The sequence below is a fragment of the Bombina bombina genome, chromosome 1 (genome assembly GCF_027579735.1).
Source record: "Bombina bombina isolate aBomBom1 chromosome 1, aBomBom1.pri, whole genome shotgun sequence".
In the NCBI taxonomy this organism is placed as follows: Eukaryota; Metazoa; Chordata; class Amphibia; order Anura; family Bombinatoridae; genus Bombina; species Bombina bombina.
In genome coordinates, this window is record NC_069499.1 from 1134769614 (window position 1) to 1134790056 (window position 20443).

General features: G+C 42.4%; 1 protein-coding gene across 1 annotated transcript in view; it reads right to left on the reverse strand.

Annotated features, from left to right (window-relative positions):
• The window catches only part of HAP1 (huntingtin associated protein 1), a 311504-nt gene that overhangs the window by 223982 nt on the left and 67079 nt on the right, over positions 1–20443 (reverse strand). Inside the window, 1 exon segment of the mRNA XM_053698816.1 lies at positions 6366–6643. Coding sequence (XP_053554791.1) covers positions 6366–6643 — 278 coding nt within the window.

Below are 20443 nucleotides of genomic sequence, written 5' to 3' on the forward strand. Positions count from 1 at the left end.
ATTGCCTAAACTATCAGCAGTGGATTTAGACTGTATTAATGCTGCTATAACAGACTCAGAAATAGCGAAGGTAATACAAAGGATAAAATCTGGAAAAGCAGCAGGCCCTGACGGCCTCCCGATCGAATTTTACAAAATTCTATCAGGTACAATTGGCACTACATTAAAGAACCTATATAATGAGTATTTCCTAACACAAGCCTTAAAATCCCCTTACTTCTCGGATTCAATTGTCACCTTGATACATAAGAAGGGAAAAAAGCCAGATGAGTTATCAGCTTACCGTCCAATTTCCCTGTTAAATCAGGACTATAAAATCTTGATGTCGATTATTGCCGACAGATTAAAGAGTGTCATAGGTAAACTGATACATACAGACCAGGTAGGTTTCATCCCGAACAGGAACTCGGTCCGGAATATGAGAAGAGTCCTGACAGTAGTAGATCACTTTCACCAGATCGGCCAACAGCACAGAAGTGATTATCATAACATCAAGAAAAAAGATTTTGCACTAATCACCATCGATGCTGAAAAAGCTTTTGACTCCATTGAATGGAATCATCTCATAACCTCCCTTGAAAATTTCGGTTTCTCTGGCCGATTGGTTGATCTGGTGAGAATGGTCTATAAGGAACCCAGGTCACAGCTTTTAGTGAACGGGGAATTAACACAACACATTATTTTAGAGAAAGGAACCCGACAGGGCTGCCCATTATCTCCACTACTATTTGATCTCGCTCTAGAACCCCTGGCAGTATATATCCGGCAAACAATACAACCAGTCAAGATAGGTAGGGAGAACTTACTTATATCCCTATACGCTGATGATATACTCCTGTTTCTGCAAGATACCGTAAACTCGATTCCACGTGTCCTTAAAATTATCACAGAGTATAGCACTTTCTCTGGTTATAAAATCAACCCCAAAAAATCAGAGTTACTATGGGTCAACAAAACTAGGCAAAGTTCTAATCATATTTTTAGAGAAGTGAAGGCCATCAACTATCTAGGGATCAAGATTGCCAGGAATCCTAGGGAATGGTATCAATTAAATTTCAAGGAATTTTTTGATAAAATTCAAGCTGATCTTAATAAATGGAATCTATTTTTTCTGTCAATTTCGGCCAGATGTATGATAATTAAGACAATTATATTTCCTAAAATCCTATTCCTGTTGCAAAATCTACCCCTCCTCGTCACGAGGAAGGATATAATCAGATATAACAAAGCCTGCTCTTCTTTTATCTGGGGGAAAAAGAGACCAAGAATCTCGATAGATAAAATGAGCAACTCCAAATCATTTGCAGGGTTTTCTATTCCAAATATCAAACATTATAATTTAATAGCCCTGGCCAAATTCGGATTAGATTGGCTCACCAAATCTGAATACGTAACATATTACATGTTAGACGCAGAGCTGATCAGACCTTTCAGCCCTCAAGCCATGTTACACTGTCCATATAGGAAGCTGCCCCAGAATATAGAGGGATTGTTAACATTTACCAATATTATTAAAGGGTGGCAGTTATACTGCTCTTTAGTGGGACAGGAATTCCGTGTGTCTCCATATCTACCGATTATTGGGTGTGTGGATTTCCCACCAGGTCTTAACTATAAAGTGTTTTCTGATTGGAGGGAGAAGGGTCTGAGCTATTTTGCGCAGCTAAAAAATGATAGGGACGGCCTGATTTGTACCTTTCAGAGTCTGGTAGAACAATATCACCTCCCAACCAATAACTTTTATGCATACTTGCAGATACGCCATTATATTGAAAGAACTAATAGAGAAGTGGCAACGGAATGGGGATTGCTTCAAATAGCTCCGGGCCTAAAGCTGTACCAAGCAGGGAAACGCTCAATTTCCTGGTGGTATCAAAAAATTCTGACAATTAAGGGACTGGAACATATTAACTTTGCCAAGGAAAAATTCAATAAATACTTTGATAGGTTACAAGGAGAGGACATATCAGAAAGTATTAAATTTGCGGCCGAGGCGACCTCATGTATTAGCTGGAGAGAGTCACAGTGCAAAATCATAAATAACTTTTACTTGACCCCAGCTAGAATGGCCAAGTGGACGGAGTCAAAGGCAGGGAATTGTTTCAAATGTAAAAGGGCAGGGGCAGATTTGTTACATTGTATTTGGAGTTGTCCAAAAGTTAGGCAATACTGGGCAAAGGCTCAGTATTGGTTGAACTGCTATCTCCAGAGTAAAATTGAGTTACAGGCAGAGCATGTATTTTTCTTAAAAAAAGACGGCCAATACGGGGGATAGACAGCTGGTCAATTTAGTTATTTTGGTGGCACGCAGTCTACTTTTTAAAAAATGGAGACAAAGAGAAACTCCCTGCATTAGGGAAGTCACTAATGTTATCAAAACCCAGATGTTCGTAGAAAGGCAGAACCTTAAGGCCGATTCAGAAAAGCAGTTTAAAAACTATTTTAAAAAATGGGGAAGCCTGATCAGTTCTTGGACATCAGAGCAGCAGGGTCACTTTTTGAAACCTTTCCAGAATGCAGTGCCATTCTTAAATCTGATTATATCCGGTGTTTTACCCAGGTTATGGCTAACAGAGAGGGCCACTTGATATAGGTTAACCCTTTGTTTTTTTTGTTTTTTTGGGGGGTTTTTTGTGTTTGTTTTTTTTCTCCTCTCTCTCTTTTCCCCTCCTTCCGCTCCCTCTCCCTCCCCCTTTTGCGCTTCGTGCTTTTTTTCCTGTTGTTGTCTCTTCTTCTTTTTTCCTTTCTGGTATTTTCCGATGCCGAGGTACGCAGATCTTCAACTTAGTAGAAACTAATTGTAAGCTAATCAGATTTTTTCCTTTCTTTTTGGAAGGATTGTTCGTAGTTTGGAAAAGTGAGGTCAAGAACAAGTGTTTTGTGTCATTTTTCTTTTTACTTACCTGATCTTGGTGTGGGAGAAATTTAATACACGTATGTTATATGTCATGTTATGTAAATCTCTATATTGTGAGGTATTATTTTTTTCTGTTCATACCCACAAAGATCATATTTTTTGTTTGATTATGCTGTATTATATGGTGAACCTCAATAAAAAGAAATAAAAAAAAAAAAAAAATGATGTGCACTATAAACAACTACAAATAATGAACCCAATATGTAAGTGACAAATATGAATGTAGATATTTATATCTTAAGCACCACTTGCTCTGGCTTATGCATCTCAGTCCCTCCTGTAACCAGCAATCTCTAGGCATGAAGGGAGCTGTGACTCAGACCAAACACCTCTCGGATGCGGCCAGACTGGAAGCAGATGCTCCCCAAAGTGCGCCAAACAGAAGACTGCCGCACAAACAGAGGACCCGCCCACTTCCTCTGCCACGATAGTAAGCGGTATAATGGACACTGCCCGGAGCGCCTAGGAAAGAATACAGGCAGATAAATATGCTAAAATCTCATCTGCACCAAGTGACGGAGCATCAGAGGTATAAAAGCAGGACAACATCAAGCTGGGTTGTTCCCTCTCAGGAAACAATCACAGTTGTTCACCAAAACACAATTAGTTTTAATAAAGTTTTAATAAACTAATCCCCTATGCCTTAGAGGTTTTTTTTTGTTTGTTTTTTTACAATGAATCACATTGGTTTGGTGATTTAATACTAGTGGAGTCTTTCTCTATTCCTGAGCACGCTGTGCTTACCGGAGGGAGCTAGCTGGGGGACTTTGATTCACCCAGTCTGCCTATATTGCACTTACTATAGTGAATTTCAAATTGTGAGTATTCGTGTATGAGAAGCTGTGTGTAGTGGAGTGGAGCAGTGAAATACTACACCATTGAAGCGCCGTCTCTTTTTATTCTTTTGCAGTATCCTGGATTTACATTTGGAGAAGAGCTGATCCTTGATATGATTTTAACCTTTGGATGGAAGCCTGAACTGGCACCTTTATTATGTGAACTTCTTTACAGTTAGACACTTTTTTTAATATTTTTTGTCAGTGTCCTGCATACCAGCACGCATGAAGCGCACCCCTCTCAGCCTTATGCCTGAAGTATGGCTGGATACCTGTCATAAAGGGGTCGGAGTATGCACAGTACACTTATTGCAGACACAGGGATAAGACTTAACACCACCTCTCTATTAGACAAGTTGCCATGAGAGAGGGGACAACTTACCCATGATAAGTCTGTAATTTAGTGTGAAACACACTGCGTTATCAGACAGGGGATTAAAGTAAGACTGGAAATAGGCATGGGAGACCCAGCGTCAAGCAGTATTATATATACAAATGCTCTATTGAGATTTATATGGATATATGATCCCCGGCTCTCAACGAAAGCCATTCCCTGTTAAACTTAATTTCTTCTTTACAGAGCACCTCTCTCTGCCTATCTCCATGATACGAGGCAAAGAACTACTGAGAGGGTAGGGGAAGTGGGAGAGATATTTATAGTTTGTTTGGGTGTCTTTGCCTCCTCCTGGTAGCCAGGTAAAGTAATTCCCATAGGTTAAGAATGTTCTTGTGGACTCTCACTGCCAATAGAAGAAAACTAGACTTTAAAACTGGAATAAGAACAGTATTGCAAAATCAAACTGTATGCAGACAGCAGCCATTTTGCATGATATATTAGGAGTCTGCTCCATAACAAAAGAGCAATGCATTAAGAAAGTACAGATTACAATAAGCCATTAAAAAAACAATTACAGAAAGAATAGTCTTTATCTGTTCTGGAAACTTTCAGTCACTTGATATGTTAGTCTACTGCAACACAACTTTTTTTTCTTCTTCTCATAATTACAAGGTGTTTTATGTCCCTTTAAATTTTCATGATTCAGATAGGGTATGTTCTAATCTACTCTTATCATCAAATTTGCTTTGTTTTCTTGATATTCTTAGATGAAAGCTAACCCTAGGTAGGCTCATATGCTAATTTGTAAGCCCTTGAAGGCCGCCTCTTATCTAAAGGCATTTGACAGTTTTCACAGCTAGAGGGTGTTTGTTCATGTGTTTCATATAGATAACATTGTACTCACGCACGTGAAGTTATTTAAGAGTCAACATTAATTGCCTGAAATGCAAGTCTGTCATAAGATCTGAGATATGGAGGCAGTCTGCAGAAGCTTAGATACAAGGTAATTATAGAGGTAAAAAGTATATTTCTATAACAGTGTTAGTTATGCAAAACTGGGGAATGGTACATAAAGGGATTATCTATCTTTTTAAACAACAACATTTTTGGTGTTTACTATCCCTTTACGTTAGAAAGGTGCAAGAGAGCTTTCGCTTTGGACTGATCTGTGCGCAAAACTGAGAGTGGTGTGCTTGTACCTGGTAAATAACGGAAGCAGGACGCATTGGTCCGGAAGTGTTTATTTGGTCTGTAGTCTGCTGTGTGTAGTACAGATCTGGTTTAGGTCAGCTGCATTCTTACAATTAATAATGTAGGGAGTTCAGAGGGTTTAACTCTGTCTGTCTGCACAAAACATTCAAAAAGGGGTGCTGGAGGCATTGGCCTGGTGCTCATAACTGGTAAATGGGGGTGAAGTGGGCTCTGATCTGGTTTAAGATCTGACATGGGTTTGTGTCATAATAATTGTCAATTAAGGAGTGTGTGGGGCATGGGTCTGGGGTTTATGGTAAGCTGAAAAAATAATGAAATGAAAACTGTTTAGGCTGGCTCCCAGCTGTGCTTTACTTGTTGATAATCAGCTTGACTGGCCTTACAAGCATGACAAGAAAACAATGAAATACAAAGCCAAATCAGAATTAAAGGGACAGTCTACACCAGAATTGTTATTATTTCAAAAGATAGATAATCCCTTTATTACCCATTCACTAGTTTTGCACAACCAATACTGTTATATAAATACACTTTTTACCTCTGTAATTACCTTGTATCTAATCCCTTATTTCAGTTCTTTTGACAGACATCCATTTTAGCCAATTAGAGTTGGCTCCCTGCAACTCCACGTGCGTGAGCACAGTGTTATCTATATGACACACATGAACTTACACCCTCTAGTGGTGAACAACTGTCAAAATGCCCTGAGAGAAGAGGCGGCCTTCAAGGGCTTAGAAATTAGCATATGAACCTCCTAGGTTTAGCTTTCAACTAAGAATACCAAGAGAACAAAGCAAAATTGGTGATAAAAGTAAATTGGAAACATTTTTAAAATTACACTCTCTATCTGAATCATGAAAGTTTATTTAGCACTAGACTGTCCCTTTAACCACTATATACTGATTACTGTTAGTAGTTTGAGATACAAACATTTTACTTGAGGTTCTCAGCGTTAATGAATGATATTGAATAAATGGTAAGTGGCTTTGAGAAGTGGAAAAGCACAACACATATAAAGGCAAATGTAGTGAATTGTCAACCCAAGCTTTCACTATAAGCTTACCTGTGATGGTACAGGCATCTTTATTGTTGGTGTTGCTGATTGATGCTGTTGTGGGTGCCTCATGGTTCTGAGTGTTTGGATTTCCCGCAGGTGGGTTAAGGTCACTTGGGTATGCAGGTGCGGTTCTGGCTGCCTCCTCACAGGATGCAGAGGTGTCCAGCTTGGCAGGAGTCAATGGGAGAAGCAAACTGCCATGCACTGAGGTTTTCAGTAGCTCGTGTTCAGGAAGGCAAAATAGATATCCAGGTGTTCCCTCAATGAGGCTACCAGTTACAGCCCTGTGGGGTGTAAAACAAAACATAAAGCACACAATCCCATAAAGCAGCACACAATAAACACATATAAAGTATTTGTGGCATGTTCTATAACTAATTAGGATTAACTCATTGGGAATCTTTACCATTGACATGTTCATCCAAGAGTGGTGCTGCCTTTAGCCATTAGATTATGGATGTTCCCACATACTGTATGTTACCTGAAAGCTCAGCTCTCTTACCACAAAATCCCTCTCACATTCTCTTGTTCTCTATGGTTAGGAGTCTGAAAAGCTCTGTGACATATAAGCACACTCTGTATATAAAATCTTTCCATCATTTACTGGATGTTTGTATGATCATGATCAAACCTCAGATCAGATCTCATAGCCCTGCTGCTTCTGTAAGCCATATGCCTACACCAGAAGGCAGGTCAGACCCATTCACATACTGGACATCAAATGAGACCATTGATCTGAAGCCCTTGTCAGCTATGTGTCCACACTGGACGTAACATAAGGTAAAATTGCCTGAAGCAAATGTCAGTTAACACTTTGTACCAAATCTCAGATCCAACCCATGCACTGAAGCCATGCAGACCCCATCAGTTAAATGGTCAGTATATTACATATATTTTACTAAATGACCATATAAAATACTGGACTACTTGGCTAAATGCAAGGCACATGAGAAATCGATTTCTATAACACCATCTCAGCTTCAATATACCCATCACCCTATCTTGTAAAGAGGCACTAGTTGAAGTTTATAGCCACTTAAACATATGGTCACTGCATAAACCAGCTATAAGTCAACTCTCTAAATAAACTAATTGCTCAGATGATGCAGACAGAAGGTTCCCTAAGCTAAGGAAGTGTTTTTGCCAGGTGTTAACCCCTTAAGCCAAATGGACGTAGGTATCACGTCACATAGTACTTTGCCCAGTGTACTGTGTTGGCGTAGTACCCACGTCCAACACTTTAGTGCATGCTATAGTTTCCGCTTTCAACTTAGACAGCAGAAACTGCAGCGGGGGGAAGAAGGAATCTGCCTTTATATAGTAAGGGAGTGCTGATCGTGCTCCATACTATATGAAGGCAGATCGCTGATACAGACAGTGACAATGTTACTGTCTGTATCAGTTGTGTAGTAAGGTGGGAGGTTTGGGAGCAAAAAAGGGAGGAGGGTGGGCAGTCTATCGCAGGAAGGATGAGGGGAGGGTTCCCTATGCTAAGGAAGCATTTTTGGAAGGGGAGAGGAAGGGATGGGCCCCTACACTATGAAAAGGAAACAATTAGAGGGGCGGTGGGGGATACCTACACTACAGAGAAAAATAAAATGTAAAAAAAAAGTTACAAATATGGCAGTGCAGTATATGGGGGTGGAAAAGGGCTATTTCTGAGAAATCAGGGAGGCAGGCGGGTGAGAAAGGATCTCTACACTACAGAAATAAATATATTGGCAGATTGGCTGCCACTACCTAAGATGGTGGAATATGCTAATGACCAGTGTAAAGGGGGAAAGAAAAGAGCTGTTTGGGAGGGATTAGAGAGGCAATAGGTGTCAGGTGGGAGTAATCACTGTACGACAATACATGTTTCCCATAACAGCTAACTGATTAACGCCTTCACTGCTGGAATTTCAGAGGTGTGGTGTGCATCTGCATTTAGCAAAAGGGATCCTAGAGAAACTTATACAACGATTTGTCTTATGACTGCAGTAGTTGTGAGTAAATAATTTTATAGTTTGAAACCCAAAGTTTGTGAAAAAGTTAACTATTTTTCTTTTTATGATGGCATCTGGCGGTCAAATGGTGGCATAAAGTGTTGCTAGGAGACACAATAAAATAGCTCCAGTCAGATTATTGCCCATGATCATTATTCTGCTGCAAAAATGATGTGACATTAGAACTTTTGTAATATCTACTTGCTTATCTAGCTGTACGCAGGGCTACACTGAGAATTTTGCACAAAAACAAAATCGGTTTATTGTTATGTTTACTTTTTTATTATTATTATTATACTTTATTTATAAAGAGCCAACATATTTCGCAGCGCTGTCCATGGGTACAATTAATTTAAATAAAACAATGATATAAAACTTGTAAGAGACAAGAATTTTTTTTACAATCACATACAGGAAGAATTAAGGGCCCTATTCACATCGGAACTTACAATCTAGAAGGGTAGGAGGTTGAGAAACAGGAGGTGAGGACTGAAACATTGAGAAAGATGTTAATGCAGAGTTAGATGAGGGAAATGTTAGGTAAGTGAAATTAATTTATTACTGAGTTGGGTGGTAGGCTTCTCTGAACAAAAGTGTCTTCAGGGACCATTTAAAAGAAGAAAGATTAGGGGAAAAAAGCCTGACAGCACAATGAAGAGTGTTCCAGAGGGTAGGTGCTGCACAACAGAAGTCCTGCAGTCTAGCATGGAAAGAGATGATAGTCGAAAATGCAAGAAGCAGGTCATTGTTGGATCTTAGTGGGTGGGCTGGAGTACACTTGTTGATTAGAGAGGATAGGTAGTGGAGAGCGGCGTTGGTGAGAGCCTTGTATGTAAGGGTGAGAATTTTGAATATAATTCTGCTGTGAATGGGGAGCCAATGAAGGAACTCGCAGAGAGGTGCAGCAGATAGAGAGCGACGGGAAAACATAATTTATGCTTACCAGATAAATTCCTTTCCTTACGGATAGGGAGAGTCCACGGCTTCATTCCTTACTGTTGGGAAATACAACACCTGGCCACCAGGAGGAGGCAAAGACACCCCAGCCAAAGGCTTAAATATCCCTCCCATTTCCTCATTACCCCAGTCATACTGCCGAGGGAACAAGGAAAAGTAGGAGAAACATTAGGGTATAAATGGTGCCAGAAGAATAAAATAAATAATAGGGGACCGCCCATAGACAAAAAAAAAAAAATGTGCGGGGGCCGTGGACTATCCCTATCCGGAAGGAAAGGAATTTATCTAGTAAGCAAAAATTAGGTTTTCCTTCCTAAGATAGGGAGAGTCCACGGCTTCATTCCTCACTATTGGGAAAACTATACCCAAGATCCAGAGGACACTGAATGAATAACGGGAGGGAACAAAAAGGAAGAGGCGGACCCTATTCTAAGGGCACCACAGCCTGCAAATCTTTTCTCCCGAAAGCTGCTTCGGCTGAAGCAAAAACATCAAACTTCTAAAATTTTTAAAAGTATTTAAGGAGGACCAGGTAGACGCCTTAAAAATCTGATCCATAGGGCCTCATTCTTAAAGGCCCAAGAGGAAGCCACTGCTCTAGTGGAATGAGCCGTTATCCTCTCAGGAAGACGATGTCCCGCTGTCTCGTAAGCTAAGCGGATGACACTTCTTAACCAAAAATATAGGGAAGTCGAAGTAGTCTTCTGCCCCTTACGCTTCCCCAAATAGACAACAAGCAAAGAGGAAGATTGACTAAACTCCTTAGTAGCCTGAAGATAGAACTTCAAGGCGCGAACCACATTCAAATTGTAAAGTAAGTGTTCCTTCAATGAAGAATGATTAGGACACAAGGAAGGAACCACAATCTCCTGATTGATGTTGCGATCTGACACAACCTTAGGAAGAAAACCTAATTTAGTACGTAAAACTGCCTTATCTGCAGGCGGCTCACATTGCGCGCAGAGGCAATAGCCAATAAAAAGAGAACCTTCCAAGATAACAATTTAATGTCAACGGAATGCAGAGGCTCAAATGGAACCTGTTGGAAAACCAGAATAACATGATTTAGGCTCCAAGGAGGAGCCCCAGATCTAAACAAAGGTCTGATCCTAATCAGAGCCTTAAAGGACTGCACGTCTGGAAGCACAGCCAGTCTCTTGTGCAATAAAACCGACAGGGCCAAAATCTATCCCCTCAGGGAACTAGCAGAAAGACCCTTTTACAGCCCATCCTGGCAACCTTAACTCTGTGCCAGGAAAAACCACGCTCTTCGACAGCAGAATAAGTAGGTCCTCCACACCTTGTGGTAGATACGCCGAGTAACTGGTTTACAAGCTTGAAGAAGAGTATCAATGACACTCTCAGAGAAACCTCTTTTGGCTAAGACTAAGCATTCAATCTCCACACAGTCAGCCTCAGAGAATCTAGATTTTGATGAACAAATGGACCTTGTATCAGCAGATGAGGACATCCCCACTAGATCCGTGAACTACGTCTTTCATGACCACGATGGAGCAATCAGGATTACTAATACCCTCTCCTGCTTGATGCGGACCACCACTCGAGGAAGAAGCAGTAATGGATCAATCTCTGGCGTCCCCCACTTACTGCATATCTCTGCAAACACCTCGGGAAGGAAAGACCATTACCCTGGATGGAAGGATTGCCTGCTGAGAAAATCCGCCTCCCAGTTGTCCACACCCGGAATGTGGATTGCTGACAGCAAACAGCTGTGGGCCTTCGACCACTCCAGAATCTGAAATACTTCCTTCATCGCCAAGGAACTTCTCGTTCCCCCCTGATGGTTGATGTAAGCCACCAAGGTTATATTGTCTGAGTGGAATCTGATAAACTGGGACGAACCCAGAAGTGGCCAAGCCTTCAAGGCTTTGAAGACTGCCCATAGTTCCAAAATATTGACCGGGAGGGAGGACTCCTCCTGAGTCCACAACCCCTGTGCCTTTCTGGCACCCCAAACAGCTCCCCATCCGGATAGGCTTGCGTCCATAGTCACAATCTCCCAGGATGGTCTTAAGAAGCATGTCCGTCGAGACAGATGATCTGGACAGAGCCACCAAGAGATAGATTCTCTCGACCGGCTGTCTAAAACAATCTGTTGAGACAGATCTGAATGATCGCCATTCCATTGCCTCAGCATGCACAGTTGTAAAGGTCTGAGACGTAACCTGGCAAAAAGGAATGATGTCCATGCAGGACACCATGAGACCAATTACCTCCATACACTGAGCCACAGAGGGACTCAAGGAGGTCCGGAGGGCAAGACATGCCGAAGTTAGCTTGCAACGTCTCTGGTCTGTTAGAAATCTCCTCATGAATAAGGAGTCTATTATAGTACCCAGGAATTCCACCTAATACTTGGGATAACACAACTCTTTTCCAAGTTTATCTTCCATCCATGTGATCGAAGAAGACTGAGAAGGGACTCCGAGAATTCTACTGCAAGATGAAAGGATGGTGTTTGCACCAGAATATCGTCCAAGTATGGGGCTACTGTAATACCCTGAGTTCTGGCAACAGCTAGAAGAGCCCCCAGAACTTTTGTAAAGATTCTTGGAGCAGTAGCTAGGCCAAACGGAAAGGCAATGAACTGGAAGTGTTGGTCCAGGAATGCAAACTTTAGGAAATGAAAGTGTTCCCTGTGGATTGGAAAATGAAGGTAAGCGTCCTTCAGATCTATAGTGGTCATAAACTGACCTTCCTGAATTAAAGGAAGGATCGACCTTATTGTCTCCATCTTGAAGGAAGGGACACTGAGAAAACTTAAATTATGCTTACCGATAATTTTCTTTTCTTCTGTATGGGGAGAGTCCACAGCTGCATTCATTACTTTTGGGAAATACAGATCCTGGCCACCAGGAGGAGGCAAAGACACCTCAGCCAAAAGCTTAAATACCTCCCCCACTTCCCTAATCCCCTAGTCATTTTGCCAAGGGAACAAGGAACAGTAGGAGAAACATCAGGGTGAAAAAAGGTGCCAGAAGAATGGAGAAAAAAGAATTTAAGGCCGCCAACAGGAAAAAAATGGGCGGAGAGCTGTGGACTCTCACAGTACAGAAGAAAAGAAAATTATCGGTAAGCATAATTTAAGTTTTTCTTCTTAAAACGGCTAGAGTACACAGCTGCATTCATTACTTTTGGGAAATCAATACCAAAGCTTATAGAGGACACTGAATGCAAACGGGCGGGAACAAAAAAGCGGCCCATTCTGATGGCACAACAGCATGACACAACCCAGATTCCAGATAAAAAACTACTTCAACAGAAGCAGAAAGAACAAAAATATGGAAAGAGGACAAGGTAATTGCCCTTCAATTAAAACCATAAGGATTCCATTTAAAGATCACTTGAAATTCTGGACTCCACTGAGCACAGAAACCTCTGAGGAGACAAAGTCCCACTCTCTAGAAGCACACAAATAAAAAGCTCTCCATGAACAATGGCAAGGGAAACAACAAACAAACTCCAACACCACATTCTCCCTAACTAAAAGAAGGGAAGAATCAGATAAGAAGGTCCAAAAGAACTTCCAGAAATAATCCCCGAAGATTCAAGGACAAAACAGAGAGCAGCCCCTAGCAAAACTGGAAAAAGAGCGGCTACCAGGCTGCAAGAGGACAAAGTCGCGTAAAAAATACGCTACCGAAGGAGGAGAGCAAGGAAAGTAAAAATTCCAGATCACCTCCTACATGGATCCAAAAACAACCAAAGTAAAGCCTTAACCGGAACCGAAGTCCCGGAAGGACAAAAGGACAAAAAGGTAGAACAAGACTACCTTAACATAGACAGCAAACTAGCACAGAGTAACTAAACACCCGTAGGTCACACAAAAAAACAGGAGCAGAACAGGAATGGAATAGGAACATCCGTTTATGCCACAAACGAAAGCCGCAAGCTTCCATCGGCTAGGCAGTCAGACGAAACGTCAAACCATAGTAACTATCCAACCGAGTAGCTAGCAAACTTGCACCAGGACATTCCTGAAAATGAACAAGAGAAAAAACTCAGAAAGCAGGGTGGACCAACTCCCCCCTACTAGAAAATGGGGTAAGGGAGGAAAACACCCCAACTAATAAGGAAGAACCACCTACCCGCTAAGGGAAGGTTCCCGAACCAACTGCAAGGCCTCCCAACCAAAGGATCATTCGGGAGACAAGATACGTAGTCGATGTCCAAACAAAGCAGTCAGAATTCCTGACCCTACTCCGATCGAACAGTCCTATCGCAGAAGTGACTGTCAATGTCCCAAGGACAAAAGAGATAAAAAAAAAAAGCCAGCATCGCCAAGGCCCAGAGATCAGATAATGAATCTCCAACCACGACTTCCTAAGGAAAAGAAGCAGGAAGGAGGCACCGACACCCAGAGAGACTAACTTGGGAACCAGGATACCTATCCTTATCACCCCTCAGAAACCCAAAGGGAGGGTACACTGCAGACAAGAGAAACCCTCAACCCATTGAGCTCCTAGAGTCAGATGAGGAAAACTACCTCAGGAGGAGCCAACTGGATAGGCGCAGTAGATCCGATCCTTCAAAATAGAAGGAAAACGAAGAAACACAGGAATTTTCCACAAAAGAAATTCCCAGGAAAAACATCCTCCATTTCTCCAGAGAGAAAAAGAACTGCCCCAGTAGGAACAAGGAGATTTCCCCAGGACCATGAAAAACAGAATTTATGTTTACCTGATAAATTACTTTCTCCAACGGTGTGTCCGGTCCACGGCGTCATCCTTACTTGTGGGATATTCTCTTCCCCAACAGGAAATGGCAAAGAGCCCAGCAAAGCTGGTCACATGATCCCTCCTAGGCTCCGCCTTCCCCAGTCATTCGACCGACGTAAAGGAGGAATATTTGCATAGGAGAAACCATATGATACCGTGGTGACTGTAGTTAAAGAAAATAAATTATCAGACCTGATTAAAAAACCAGGGCGGGCCGTGGACCGGACACACCGTTGGAGAAAGTAATTTATCAGGTAAACATAAATTCTGTTTTCTCCAACATAGGTGTGTCCGGTCCACGGCGTCATCCTTACTTGTGGGAACCAATACCAAAGCTTTAGGACACGGATGAAGGGAGGGAGCAAATCAGGTCACCTAGATGGAAGGCACCACGGCTTGCAAAACCTTTCTCCCAAAAATAGCCTCAGAAGAAGCAAAAGTATCAAACTTGTAAAATTTAGTAAAAGTGTGCAGTGAAGACCAAGTCGCTGCCTTACATATCTGATCAACAGAAGCCTCGTTCTTGAAGGCCCATGTGGAAGCCACAGCCCTAGTGGAATGAGCTGTGATTCTTTCAGGAGGCTGCCGTCCGGCAGTCTCATAAGTCAATCTGATGATGCTTTAATCCAAAAAGAGAGAGAGGTAGAAGTTGCTTTTTGACCTCTCCTTTTACCAGAATAAACAACAAACAAGGAAGATGTTTGTCTAAAATCCTTTGTAGCATCTAAATAGAATTTTAGAGCACGAACAACATCCAAATTGTGCAACAAACGTTCCTTCTTTGAAACTGGATTCGGACACAAAGAAGGCACGACTATCTCCTGGTTAATGTTTTTGTTAGAAACAACTTTCGGAAGAAAACCAGGTTTAGTACGTAAAACCACCTTATCTGCATGGAACACCAGATAAGGAGGAGAACACTGCAGAGCAGATAATTCTGAAACTCTTCTAGCAGAAGAAATTGCAACCAAAAACAAAACTTTCCAAGATAATAACTTAATATCAACGGAATGTAAGGGTTCAAACGGAACCCCCTGAAGAACTGAAAGAACTAAATTGAGACTCCAAGGAGGAGTCAAAGGTTTGTAAACAGGCTTGATTCTAACCAGAGCCTGAACAAAGGCTTGAACATCTGGCACAGCTGCCAGCTTTTTGTGAAGTAACACAGACAAGGCAGAAATCTGTCCCTTCAAGGAACTTGCAGATAATCCTTTCTCCAAACCTTCTTGAAGAAAGGATAGAATCTTAGGAATTTTTACCTTGTCCCAAGGGAATCCTTTAGATTCACACCAACAGATATATTTTTTCCATATTTTGTGGTAAATTTTTCTAGTTACAGGCTTTCTGGCCTGAACAAGAGTATCAATGACAGAATCTGAGAACCCTCGCTTTGATAAGATCAAGCGTTCAATCTCCAAGCAGTCAGTTGGAGTGAGACCAGATTCGGATGTTCGAACGGACCTTGAACAAGAAGGTCTCGTCTCAAAGGTAGCTTCCATGGTGGAGCCGATGACATATTCACCAGGTCTGCATACCAAGTCCTGCGTGGCCACGCAGGAGCTATCAAGATCACCGATGCCCTCTCCTGATTGATCCTGGCTACCAGCCTGGGGATGAGAGGAAACGGCGGGAATACATAAGCTAGTTTGAAGGTCCAAGGTGCTACTAGTGCATCTACTAGAGTCGCCTTGGGATCCCTGGATCTGGACCCGTAGCAAGGAACCTTGAAGTTCTGACGAGAGGCCATCAGATCCATGTCTGGAATGCCCCACAATTGAGTAATTTGGGCAAAGATTTCCGGATGGAGTTCCCACTCCCCCGGATGAAATGTCTGACGACTCAGAAAATCCGCTTCCCAATTTTCCACTCCTGGGATGTGGATTGCAGACAAGTGGCAGGAGTGAGTCTCCGCCCATTGAATGATTTTGGTCACTTCTTCCAGAATATTTATCGGGAGAAGAGATTCTTCCCGAGACCAAAGACCCTGAGCTTTCAGGGGTCCCCAGACCGCGCCCCAGCCCACCAGACTGGCGTCGGTCGTGACAATGACCCACTCTGGCCTGCGGAAGCTCATCCCCTGTGACAGGTTGTCCAGGGACAGCCACCAACGGAGTGAATCTCTGGTCCTCTGATCTACTTGTATCGTCGGAGACAAGTCTGTATAGTCCCCATTCCACTGACTGAGCATGCACAGTTGTAATGGTCTTAGATGAATTCGCGCAAAAGGAACTATGTCCATTGCCGCTACCATCAAACCTATTACTTCCATGCACTGCGCTATGGAAGGAAGAGGAACAGAATGAAGTATTTGACAAGAGTTTAGAAGTTTTGATTTTCTGGCCTCTGTCAGAAAAATCCTCATTTCTAAGGAGTCTATTATTGTTCCCAAGAAGGGAACCCTTGTTGACGGAGATAGAGAACTTTTTTCTACGTTCACTTTCCACCCGTGAGATCTGAGAAAGGCCAGGACAATGTCCGTGTGAGCCTTTGCTTGAGGAAGGGACGACGCTTGAATCAGAATGTCGTCCAAGTAAGGTACTACTGCAATGCCCCTTGGTCTTAGCACCGCTAGAAGGGACCCTAGTACCTTTGTGAAAATCCTTGGAGCAGTGGCTAATCCGAACGGAAGTGCCACAAACTGGTAATGCTTGTCCAGGAATGCGAACCTTAGGAACCGATGATGTTCCTTGTGGATAGGAATATGTAGATACGCATCCTTTAAATCCACCGTGGTCATGAATTGACCTTCCTGGATGGAAGGAAGAATTGTTCGAATGGTTTCCATTTTGAACGATGGAACCTTGAGAAACTTGTTTAGGATCTTGAGATCTAAGATTGGTCTGAATGTTCCCTCTTTTTTGGGAACTACGAACAGATTGGAGTAGAACCCCATCCCTTGTTCTCCTAAAGGAACAGGATGAATCACTCCCATTTTTAACAGGTCTTCTACACAATGTAAGAATGCCTGTCTTTTTATGTGGTCTGAAGACAATTGAGACCTGTGGAACCTGCCCCTTGGGGGAAGCCCCTTGAATTCCAGAAGATAACCTTGGGAGACTATTTCTAGTGCCCAAGGATCCAGAACATCTCTTGCCCAAGCCTGAGCGAAGAGAGAGAGTCTGCCCCCCACCAGATCCGGTCCCGGATCGGGGGCCAACATCTCATGCTGTCTTGGTAGCAGTGGCAGGTTTCTTGGCCTGCTTTCCTTTGTTCCAGCCTTGCATTGGTCTCCAGGCTGGCTTGGCTTGAGAAGTATTACCCTCTTGCTTAGAGGACGTAGCACTTGGGGCTGGTCCGTTTCTGCGAAAGGGACGAAAATTAGGTTTATTTTTGGCCTTGAAAGACCTATCCTGAGGAAGGGCGTGGCCCTTGCCCCCAGTGATATCAGAGATAATCTCTTTCAAGTCAGGGCCAAACAGTGTTTTCCCCTTGAAAGGAATGTTAAGCAATTTGTTCTTGGAAGACGCATCCGCTGACCAAGATTTTAACCAAAGCGCTCTGCGCGCCACAATAGCAAAACCAGAATTTTTCGCCGCTAACCTAGCCAATTGCAAAGTGGCGTCTAGGGTGAAAGAATTAGCCAATTTGAGAGCATGAATTCTGTCCATAATCTCCTCATAAGAAGAAGAATTATTATTGAGCGCCTTTTCTAGCTCATCGAACCAGAAACACGCTGCTGTAGTGACAGGAACAATGCATGAAATTGGTTGTAGAAGGTAACCTTGCTGAACAAACATCTTTTTAAGCAAACCTTCTAATTTTTTATCCATAGGATCTTTGAAAGCACAACTATCTTCTATGGGTATAGTGGTGCGTTTGTTTAGAGTAGAAACCGCCCCCTCGACCTTGGGGACTGTCTGCCATAAGTCCTTTCTGGGGTCGACCATAGGAAACAATTTTTTAAATATGGGGGGAGGGACGAAAGGTATACCGGGCCTTTCCCATTCTTTATTTACAATGTCCGCCACCCGCTTGGGTATAGGAAAAGCTTCGGGGGGCCCCGGGACCTCTAGGAACTTGTCCATTTTACATAGTTTCTCTGGAATGACCAAATTCTCACAATCATCCAGAGTGGATAACACCTCCTTAAGCAGAGCGCGGAGATGTTCCAATTTAAATTTAAATGTAATCACATCAGGTTCAGCTTGTTGAGAAATTTTCCCTGAATCTGAAATTTCTCCCTCAGACAAAACCTCCCTGGCCCCCTCAGACTGGGGTAGGGGCCCTTCAGAACCAATATCATCAGCGTCCTCATGCTCTTCAGTATTTTCTAAAACAGAGCAGTCGCGCTTTCGCTGATAAGTGGGCATTTTGGCTAAAATGTTTTTGATAGAATTATCCATTACAGCCGTTAATTGTTGCATAGTAAGGAGTATTGGCGCGCTAGATGTACTAGGGGCCTCCTGTGTGGGCAAGACTGGTGTAGACGAAGGAGGGGATGATGCAGTACCATGCTTACTCCCCTCACTTGAGGAATCATCTTGGGCATCATTTTCTCTAAATTTTGTGTCACATAAATCACATCTATTTAAATGAGAAGGAACCTTGGCTTCCCCACATTCAGAACACAGTCTATCTGGTAGTTCAGACATGTTAAACAGGCAAAAACTTGATAACAAAGTACAAAAAACGTTTTAAAATAAACCGTTACTGTCACTTTAAATTTTAAACTGAACACACTTTATTACTGCAATTGCGAAAAAGTATGAAGGAATTGTTCAAAATTCACCAAAATTTCACCACAGTGTCTTAAAGCCTTAAAAGTATTGCACACCAAATTTGGAAGCTTTAACCCTTAAAATAACGGAACCGGAGCCGTTTTTATATTTAACCCCTTTACAGTCCCTGGTATCTGCTTTGCTGAGACCCAACCAAGCCCAAAGGGGAATACGATACCAAATGACGCCTTCAGAAAGTCTTTTCTATGTATCAGAGCTCCTCACACATGCATCTGCATGTCATGCTTCTCAAAAACAAGTGCGCAATAGAGGCGCGAAAATGAGACTCTGCCTATGATTAGGGAAAGCCCCTAGAGAATAAGGTGTCCAATACAGTGCCTGCCGGTTATTTTACATAATTCCCAAGATTAAAATAATTCCTCAAGGCTATGGAGTATAAAATATGTTTATATATAAATCGATTTAGCCCAGAAAATGTCTACAGTCTTAAAAAGCCCTTGTGAAGCCCTTTTTTTCTTTCTGTAATAAAAATGGCTTACCGGATCCCATAGGGAAAATGACAGCTTCCAGCATTACATCGTCTTGTTAGAATGTGTCATACCTCAAGCAGCAAAAGTCTGCTCACTGTTCCCCCAACTGAAGTTAATTCCTCTCAACAGTCCTGTGTGGAAACAGCCATCGATTTTAGTAACGGTTGCTAAAATAATTTTCCTCTTACAAACAGAAATCTTCATCTCTTTTCTGTTTCAGAGTAAATAGTACATACCAGCACTATTTTAAAATAACAAACTCTTGATTGAATAATAAAAACTACAGCTAAACACTAAAAAACTCTAAGCCATCTCCGTGGAGATGTTGCCTGTACAACGGCAAAGAGAATGACTGGGGAAGGCGGAGCCTAGGAGGGATCATGTGACCAGCTTTGCTGGGCTCTTTGCCATTTCCTGTTGGGGAAGAGAATATCCCACAAGTAAGGATGACGCCGTGGACCGGACACACCTATGTTGGAGAAAACAAGCCTGCTACTGAACGCCGGACAGATCCAAGACTATTAAAATCTTGAAAACAGAGTAACCAAAAGGCCAAGTTGAAGACCAGGACTAGGTTAAAAAAACAGACCCCCAAAACCATGTGCCGGATCCAGACCAAAAACCTTGTGGAACACCACAAAGTTACATGAAAATGAAATTTGCACCAAAATTGATTCATGCCATAACCCCATGGGGTCTTGAACTCAGATCTCTCATGATGTATCCCAGTGGCTGTCCACTCAGCCCCAAAAGGCCTCTAAGATAGAACCCACAAAGTCCGAAGACAAAGGAAGGGCCCAAAAGAGATCAGAGCTCAATGATTGAGAGAATATAACAGTCTCTAAAGATCCAGTCTGGATCAACCCTCAGAAAACCTACAGCTCAAGGAATTAACAAATGAATAAGTATCCTAAAACTCTTATCTCTTGACGGCAAGAGAGACTGCATAACAATCCCCCCAGATCCCCAAGTATATAGGTTCCAAAAGGGGATACTACAGGACAAAAACGGTCCCTAAGAACCTAGTCTCCGCAACCAGATGACCGAAAGTCCTACTACCCCAAAAAAGCAAGGGAAAGCGAAAAGCATAGCAATCCTCAAAAAAGAGGAGAGAAACACTGGCGAAAGAGATCTGAAAATCGGACAATCCAATCCACAAGGAGTACCAATAGGGGGAATAATCACCCCCTACAC